The sequence below is a fragment of the Octopus sinensis genome, linkage group LG28 (assembly GCF_006345805.1).
Source record: "Octopus sinensis linkage group LG28, ASM634580v1, whole genome shotgun sequence".
NCBI lineage: Eukaryota > Metazoa > Mollusca > Cephalopoda > Octopoda > Octopodidae > Octopus > Octopus sinensis.
This window is the reverse complement of record NC_043024.1, coordinates 5350517-5360414: the sequence shown is the minus strand read 5'-3', so window position 1 is coordinate 5360414 and position 9898 is coordinate 5350517. Positions and strand designations below refer to the sequence as shown.

At 37.8% G+C, this 9898-nt stretch overlaps 1 protein-coding gene across 4 annotated transcripts in view; it reads left to right on the top strand.

Moving 5' to 3' along the window:
* LOC115225715 (zinc finger protein 2 homolog) overlaps window positions 1-3276 on the top strand; it is a 55077-nt gene extending 51801 nt beyond the window's left edge. For 3 of the 4 annotated variants that reach the window (XM_036514710.1, XM_036514707.1, XM_036514709.1), the window contains 2 exons: window positions 1606-1920; window positions 2173-3276. In XM_036514710.1, the coding sequence (XP_036370603.1) occupies window positions 1606-1920; window positions 2173-2395 (538 nt within the window). In that variant the 3' untranslated portion in view covers window positions 2396-3276. Of the gene's footprint in view, window positions 1-1605; window positions 1921-1941; window positions 2005-2172 lie in introns of all 4 variants that reach the window. The other variant, XM_036514708.1, reaches the window with a different exon arrangement.
* The last annotated feature ends 6622 nt before the right edge of the window (window positions 3277-9898 follow it).

The following is a 9898-nucleotide window of genomic DNA, read 5'->3' as shown; positions in this document are numbered from 1 at the left end:
TAAGTTCCTCTGGGCTTGCAGGAAGAGGGGAGACATAGACTAGGCCCTCCCTGAGAAAGAAACGGCAAGGTGTCAGCTCAGGTGAACGTGGCGGCCATTTCAACAGCACATTGCCTTCTTCAGGACGCGCCAAACTCTTTGGAGGAATCTGGCTTTCATTCTCCACATCAACCAATAATTTTTCCTACATTGAAATTACCCCACTAAGGATTTTGATGCTGTAAGTGAGACATCAATATTATTTACTGACATTTATTCATCTTTTATGCTCAACGAAATATTAACGTTGAGCTAACCGTGTATATATATATATATATATATATATATATATATATATATATATATATATATGTGTGTGTGTGTGTGTGTGTATTTGTATATATGGCTCCCATGCAGGTGGCATGTAAAAAGTACCATTCGAGCATGATTGATGCTAGTGCTGCCTAGCTTGCACCCATGCCGGTGGCACATACAAAGCACCATTCAAGCATGGTCGATGCCAATGCTACCTGACTGGCTCCATGGCACATAAAAGGCAACCGCTACACGCTCAAACAGCATCCAGCTGTAGAAATCTTGCCTGATAAGATTGAAACCTTGTTCAGCCTCATGGCTTGCCAGTCCTCAGTCAAACCTCACATACCATGCCAGCGTGGAAAGCAGATGTTAAACGATGATGATGAAGGTAGAGAAAGAGCGATATCTATTTTAGCAAACAAAGATACAAGACTGCAATGAAAACATCAGAAATCTAGTGTCATTTATATCTATATTAGTGTGTGTGTGTGTGTGTGGAAGTGTGTCTATGACAGACTTTATATTCCAGGAGTTGGTATTATAATAGATGTGTCTACTCTATGATATAAACATTTTGGTAATGCAGAAATTGGATAAATTTAATAGTTCAGATGAAGAATTACTTCTACAATTTATGAAAACAGAAATGTCGTAAATTTGCACTTTTGAATATTTGCCTGTTAAACATACTTTATGTCTTATATTATTTTTTCTATTCTTTCAGAAAATCCCATGGAATTGGCTAAAAAGTATTTTTTGCTTTTAAAGAATCATCAATATGTATCATGTTTGAAAGACTCTGCATAGATATTCTACAAATGTATAAACCTCCTTCTATAAAACATTGCTGAGTTACAGTAAAATATTTCCTCTGAGAGAGAAAGCATTTCTTTACTTCTGTGTCTGAAATGTGCAAGAGATAATTTTCTCTTTTAAATATACTTTGATAGATTTCCAAAGAGTATTTGCAACAGTTTTAAATATTGACATTGATCAGATTTAGAAGAAATATAAGAGAATTGATACTTGTTTGGAATAAACTATAAAAGCAAAAAGAAGCAAAATATCCATAAATTTTGGTGAGAGGAAAAATATTTTTGAAAAGTTGTTGATCTGTACAACTTGAAGGTTCAGTTTTATTTTTCTTGAAGAGATGTCGGAAGAATTAAGAAAATCATCATATGACTGTGACATCTGCAAAGAGTCATTCTTAGAAGAAAGTAAATTCAATCAACACAAACGAATTCATACAGGAGACAAACAATATCACTGTCAAGTCTGTGGTAAATCATTCTCTCGTGCTCATAGCTTAGCTATTCACATACGTATTCATACAGGGGACAAACCATATCACTGTGATATCTGTGGCAAATCATTCAGTCAGGCAGTTTACTTGACCAGACACAAGCGTATTCATACAGGGGAGAAACCATATCCCTGTGATATCTGTGGTAAATCATTCTCTTATGACTTTACCTTAACTATACATAAACGTATTCATACAGGAGAGAAACGGTATCACTGTGATATCTGTGGTAAATCATTCTCTGATGGCAGTAGATTAACTCAACACAAACGTATTCATACAAAGGAGAAACCATATCCCTGTGATATCTGTGGTAAATCATTCTCTCAAAGCAGCAGCTTAACCAATCACAAACGTGTTCATACAGGAGAGAAACCATATTCTTGTGATATCTGTGGCAAATCCTTCTCTCAAAGCTGTAGCTTAACACCACACATGCGTATCCATACAGGAGAGAGTCCGTATTCTTGTGATATCTGTGGTAAATCATTCTCTCATAGCGATAGATTATCTAAACACAAACGTATTCATACAGGGAAGAAACCATATGTCTGTGATATCTGTGGTACATCATTCTCTGTTGGCAGTAACTTAACTCGACACAATCGTATTCATACAGGGGAAAAACCATACCACTGTGATATCTGTGGAAGATCATTCTCTGAAAGCAGCAGCTTAACTAAACACAAGCGTATTCATACAGGGGAGAAACCATATCGCTGTGATATTTGTAGTAAATCATTCTCTCAGAACAGTGGCTTAACTCGACACAAACGTATTCATACACGGTAGAAACCATATACCTGTGATATCTGTGGTAAGATGTTCTCTGGAAACAGTCACTTAACTATACACAAATGCATTCACACTCAAGAAAAATCAATTCACAGTGATATCTGTGGCAAATCATTTACACAAAATCATTTCTGATTTAAACAAGTCTTTCCTTATGAAGTGGGTCCATAACACAGTGATATTTGTTGTATAACATTTCCTCAGAAGGACAAAGGACATATCTTATAAAGACATCCACAGAATATAGAAACTATATGAATGTGACATCTATGGTAAATCTTTGACATGAAATCATCCATTATTGAATCAAAAGAGCATTGACAGAGGAAGGAAAACCTATCACTGTGATGTTAAACCTGAATCATTCTTTCAAAATGGTGAATTGTTTGTACACAGTTCTATTAATATGAAAGATATAACTGTAACCTAAGCTATTTGTGCTAAATCAATCTATGAAAATGGATCAATTATTGAAATGTAAATGCATTCATACAGAAGAGGAACCACGATGATGATGATCCTCATCATTTAACATTCTCCTATTCATGCTTCTATGGATCAGATGGAATTCATTGATGGAGATTTTCTACATATGGGTACCTTTCTTGTGACCAATCTTCACCTGTTTCCAAGCAAGGAAATATTTTCCCTGGTGAGACATATTTTACACAGAAGACTGGAAGTGAACAACTGCACAAGTATGACGGTCATGATGGCCCTTTACGAACATCACATAATATCTGGACATGGGTACATACACAGACACATACACACACACTCACATAAACTATTGTATGTCTCAAGAATTTCTTATAGGAAATATCTTACATGTTTTCTACACATGTAAAATATTTTGATTCCTATTAGGAAATGAAACACATGTAATGCTGAATAAATAATATCAAACTTTTCTCTGGTCTCCTTATGTGATTTGTAATAACCTTGCAAAAAATATTATCCAAACCTCCCACAAAAATAATGTACGTGTATGAGGGGCGTTCAATAAGTAATGCCCTTGACCCACTTCCCATAGCAGTAGAGCAACGAAACTTGGCACAGTTATTAGACGTTTTTTACATAGGAACCACCCAGAGTTATGCATTTCTCCCATTGTTTGATGCAGCTCTGGAGACCGTTTTTGTAGAAGACCCCAGCTTCATCCTCCAACCACGACGTGACAGAAATCATGGCTGCATCATCTGGGAAACGCTTTCCTTTCAAAAACAACTTCATGGCTGGGAAGTGGTGAAAATCAGAGGGTGAAAGGTCAGGAGAGCAGGGGGATGGGGGAGGAGTTCATAGCCGCACGCCTGTGCTTCTGATTTGGCGACACGCAAGTTGTGGACCGGAGCATTGTCTTGCAGGAGGAGGATGCCTTTGCTGATCTTGCCCCACCTCTTGATTTTGATAGCTTCTCTTAATTTTCTCAAAAGTGAAGCATAATAGGCTCCTGTAATTGTGGTATCCTTTGCCAGGAAATCTGTCATCACTACTCCGTCCTGGTCCCAGAAGACTGTGAGCATGACCTTGCCAGTGGAGGGCTGCACCCTTGCCTACTTTGGAGGAGGTGAGTCACGGTGCTTCCACTGCATTGACTGGGCTTTGGTCTCTGGATCATAGTGATGGACCCAGGTTTCATCCTGTGTAATCAGTCTTTTGAAAAATTTTGACTCATCTTGGCACATCTCCAAATTCATCCTCAAGCACTCGACGCGTTCTTGCTTCTGGAAAGATGTGAGCAACCTGGGAATCCATCTGGCAGACACCTTTTGCATATGCAAATGGTCATGAATGATAGTTTCCACAGATCCGGTACTAATCTTAACCTCATGGGCTATTTGGCGAATAGTTATGCATCGATCTTCCAAAATGGCAGCCTCAACTTGACGGACAGATGCCTCATCAATGGCAGAAGGGGACGACCAGATCTGGGAGCTGTTTTCACAGAGTTCCGATCATGTTTGAATTCACGATGCCAGCGTTTTATAAGGTCATATGATGGGGCATCATCACCATAAGTTACTTTCATTTCATCAAAAGTCTCCCGTGGTGTTCATCCTTTCAAATACAAAAACTGGATCACTGCTCGATACTCAACAGGCTCCATTTCACACTTGACTCAGTTCAAACACCTGTAAATCAAAAACCACAATTATTTCAGAGCTGTAATTTGCCACTTAATCTATAGAGATAAATAAGTGCACATGCAAAATTTCAGCTAGATCATACAACTGCAAGTGGATCAGAGGCATTACTTATTGAACGTCCCTCGTATATATGTAATCAGAAGCTTGTTTGTTCAACTGGTGTATTTCTGTTAGTTAGAGTAGTGGGGTGAGAGGGAGGGAAAAGTAAAGGAAGGTGGTCTTATAATAATTCTGCTTGTCATTACGTTACTTAGGTCGTCAGTAACACTTTCATGTGATTGGAGAGAAAGCGGGAGAGGGAAAGGATAAGGCCATGAGTGAGACGGGAAGAGAGAGAAGTGTGCATGACGTGATTGGGGGACATATTTAGTTGAAGGTTGAGATATAGAGGAGAGTTAGGAATATAATTTTAGAAGGTGGGTGATGTTCTGATGGAGAGATTAAAGAAAGGTAGAGAGAGACGGATGATGGTGGTGGTTGTGATGGTCAATACAAAGTGAAAAGTAATATTTTTTTTTTACTTGAACTAAGTTTTTTTACAACACCTACAAATTGAAATGTGTATTGGCTCTCTTACCCATCACCTTGGCTTACAAGTTACCACTGATGTGGTTTTCAGAGTAAGCCATGTTACATTAGATTGTGACCCCTATATTTTACATATAAGGTAATCTTTTTAGTATACACTTCTTGTGCTTTAGATAAGAAATTGTGCCCATGTAAATTTTAAAATGTAATTTTTTTCTGTTTATGAGAAAACTGGAAAAATATGAGCAAATATTTATTTTATGAGTGCTGTGTCTATAAAATTGTGCATAAAGTGTATTAAGTAATTACCGTATTCCAATTTCCTTCAGTTTTCAGTGAGTAGCAGATGAGCAACTATCTTTTGATGCAGACACAATACAGGCTCCACTTTAGAGTGTTTTGGTTTCAGGAATAACCCAATCCATTGCCTCACTAGACACCGAGGCCATGACTAGTGACCGGAACCTTTTGTTTTTGGATAATGGATAAACAGCTAAAAGATTATATAAATATATATTTATAAAATTAAAGACTTAAATCTGTACAAGATGCAAAGCAAAAAGAAAAGAATTCAATTAAGAATGCATCGGGTGAAAGAATATTGGTTTAAAAAACATATGACATAAAAATGATAACAATGAAGACTATAAGGAATATGAGGGAGATAGGGTGAATCCTTTCTTTTTGACAATGGTCTGGCATTGTCTTGTTGGAAGACTAATGCTTTTCTGTTGGTAATCTCCAGCCGCAGTTCTTTGATTTATTTTGGTTCAAATTAGCCAGTTGATGACAGAACACATCAGAATTAATGGTCTGGTTTTATGGGAGAAGGTCATAATAAACAATGCCTTTTTGATCCCACCAAACACAAAGCACAGGTGTGTTGCCATGGATATTCATCTTTGGTTGCTTGGGGGATATTTCTTCAAACTCCAGGATCAGTTTTGCACAACATTAAGCATGCAATCCATTTTTCATCTCCAGTCACAATTCGTTTCCGAAGAAGGGCATGCTTTCTTTCCATTTCAAAAGCATATCCCAAATGGAATACTGGTCCCAGCAATTCTTTTCTGGGAGTTTCAAGCACCCATATATTAGAATAAGATAGAAAGAGGGACAGAGAGAAGTGTACATAATATGTGATAGGGGAAACATATAATATTTATTACATCGTTAAAAACGTTAGTTGAAGTTGATGATAGAGACGTTTGCAATATAATTTTAGCAGAGTGGTGATGTTCTGATGGTGAGATTTAAGGCACAGAGAGAGAGAGATGATGGTTGTGGTGGAGGAAATAGTGATGGACAGTGCATAGTTAAAAGTAATTTGTTTTTAATTGAACAAAGTTTTTTATGTCACGTATTGCAGAATCGTATGAATTTCCGTATAAAAAGTACAAAATCACAATAATTTGATATTTCACCCCACTTTTTTTACATGAACAAAATGACAGCTTCCAAATATTGTTTTCTAAATGGGTAAGAATGATTAAACTTTAAACCACAGTAACTTAAAAAACTTTTTGTGGAAGAAGCAAATTAACTGATGGAATTCAGTATGGAAAATTATAGGAATACCTCAAATACGGAAATTTTCACTACATTCGAATAATTTCACAGGTGGCCGCAAAACGGAAAACGGTTGGTGATAATAACAATAATAGTGATGAAGCCAAATATTGAAGAAATCTCTTTCACAAAATACCAAATCTATAAAGTAGAGCCGTGTGCGTGTGTGGAATGCGTCCTCGCTTTTGGCACTATTTCATAAGTATTACTACGCTGTGTCTAAAGTTATAGAGGTGTTGCTGCACTGAATGTAGTCCAGTTCGTGTAACATGAGAAAGTAAATAAACACGTAAACGATAACAATGGCTTCATATTGGTTGTCTATCCCATTAGAACGAAACAACACATAACATGGTGGCAGAGGTAAATAATTAATCGGAAACTGTGCCTTTACAACAAAACAGAAACACAACGAACCAGAATTTAACAAACAAAACATCGCTTCGTCTTCGGACACACATACACGAGAAACCAAAATGGCGACCCCCGTCGCCGTACAGATGAATCTACATCCGATCATGAACTGGGACTCCGATGATATCGTGGAAGCGTTCAAGAAATTCAAGCAGAAAACTCAACTAGCTTTCAAAAGTTTCCTGAAAGGCACGACTGAGGATGAAAAGGTAAGCTATATCCTTTTATGGACGGGCGAAAAAGGCTTAGACCTATTCAATAGCTGGGACATGTCAGAATCGGATTGCAATAACTCAGACACACTTTTAGAGAAATTTGAAAGGCACCTAGAGCCCAGATCGAACCATAGAATTCACAGATACGAATTCCAGGGCCTGAAACAAGACCTACAAGAAACGATTGACAATTTCCTGTCCAGACTAAAGAATGTTGCCGAAAAATGCAAATTCAAAGATAAGAATGAAAGAATTGTTGATCAATTAATATGGGGGTGTGCTCATAAAGAAGTTCAGAAATCCCTCATAGGTAAGGACTCTCTCCAGTTGATAGAAGCAGTAGACACTGCAAGAGCATTCGAAGCCACTACCAAACAAATGGCCTCACTTACCTTACAAACAAGCTCACTAGGCAGCAGTGTAGATATTGCATCTAGGCACAGGACGAAACATACCCGCAAACAAAGAACATGCCAGTACTGTGGTACAGAGCATGAGTTCGACAACCGGAAGAAATGTCCTGCGTTCGGTATACACTGCAAAGCATGTGGAAAACTTAACCACTGCAAAAAAATGTGTAGGTTGACAAAATCCCAGAAAAACAAGCCCCAACTTTCAAAGAGGAGCGGAAATAGAAGAAGAGATATACATACCCAACGACAGGAACAAAACACCTCAGAGAAGGAATTCTTGGCAGTCGGCACAATAAATGTGCATGAGATGGGAAATGGCGACCAGAGAAAAAATGAGGCATACACAACAATAAGAATACAAAAGAAGTCTGGCAAGAAACGAATAAACATTGACTTAAGGCTGAAGATTGAGACTGGAGCCCAGAGTGATATCTTGCCTGTCAACCTCCACAAAAAGATGTTCCCAGAACACATGACACAAGAGGATAAAGTCAAAGAAGGAATCCTCACACCAAGTGATGTAATCCTCACTGCGTACGGAGGTACCAGGATTCCACAACTGGGCAAAACAACAATCACAGGGACACACAAAGGAAAAACAATCAAGTGTTCTTTTTATGTCACAACAACAGAAGGTCCAGCAATTCTTGGACTCAATACCTGCAAAAAGCTAAATATTGTGTCAATCAATGGTGAAGTGAAGGCAACTCCGAGCAGGATTGACAGAGATATGCCTATCAAAGACCGACCACCAATCACAAACAAAGAGGAACTGATAAGCATGTACCCTGAATGCTTTGACGATACAGTCGGGTGCTTTGTGAAATGTCGATACCATATAACAGTCGACCCCAATATCAAACCAATTGTTCACCCACCTCGCCGCGTCCCTCTAGAACTAAATGAGAAGCTGAAGACAGAGTTGGACAGAATATTGTGGGGAGACATATTTTACGCAGAGGACTGGAAAGGAACAACTGCACAAGTATGACGGTCATGATGGCCATTTACGGACATCACTTAATATCTGGACAAGGGTACACTCACTTATGCATACACACACACACTCACATGTATATATGTATGAAGAATTTCTTATAGGAGATATTTTACATGTTTTCTCTTTGTTTAAAAGTTTGTAATTCCTATCAGGTAATGAAACACATGTAATGCTGAATAAATACTATCAAACTGTTTTCCAGTCTCCTTATGTGATATGTAATTACTCTGCAAAAAATATTATCCAAACCTCAGACAAAAATAATATTTATGTAGATATATAATAACCAGCTTGTTTGTACAGCTGTTATGCTTTCATTAGATTAGTGGAATAAATGAGGGGTGGGGACAGAAGTGGAGAAAAGTGAGGGAGAAAGAGAGTAAGGTGATCTTATAATAATTCTGCTTCTCATTCTGTTACTCAGCTCGTCAGTAACACTTTCATGTTATTAGAGAAAAGGGGGGTAGAGAGAGAAAAGATGATAAGACAAAGAGTGAGGCAAATAGAGAAAGAAAGAAAAGGGAGAGACAAAAGACTAAGAAAGAAGCAAGCATGACATGTGATGAGGGGGAATGTAATAGTTATTTTATGTTTAAAAGAGCTAGCTGAAGGTCGTGATATAGAGAAGAGTTAGAAATATAATCTTAGCAGAAGGGTGATGTTCTGATGTTGATATTCAAGAAAGGCACAGAAACAGAGATAGATGATGATGGTGGTGGTGGTGGTGGTGTGTTGATAGTGAAAGAGAATTTCTTTTTTTTATAGAGACCATCGCTCAACACTTGCACTTCTGTGCAATTATTTATCGTCTTGTCACTTAAGAGATTGATATTTGTTTCTAAGGATTAATTTAGCCTAAACTATGGATTCACAAGAGACACAGTTGCAAGCTGCCTGAGAAAAGATGCACAGATCTAGAGCATGGAACACTAAAAAGATGTAATAAAAAAGAGGAAAAAGTTGGCACCGATGGTGTTGTGAGGAATTGGATGTAGACAGATGCCAAGTATATTCAAAGAAAGCTAAAACTATGAATGCTATAAAAATGCAAATCATCCTCTCTTTCTTAAATAGGTCCTCTTAATTTTTTTCATTCTGTAGAATTTACATGGGTCCCACTAGTAATTAATAATAAACTAAGGTGGCGAACTGGCAGGGTCGTTAGCACATTGGGGAAAATGCTTAGCTGTGGTTCTTCTGACATGACATTTGCA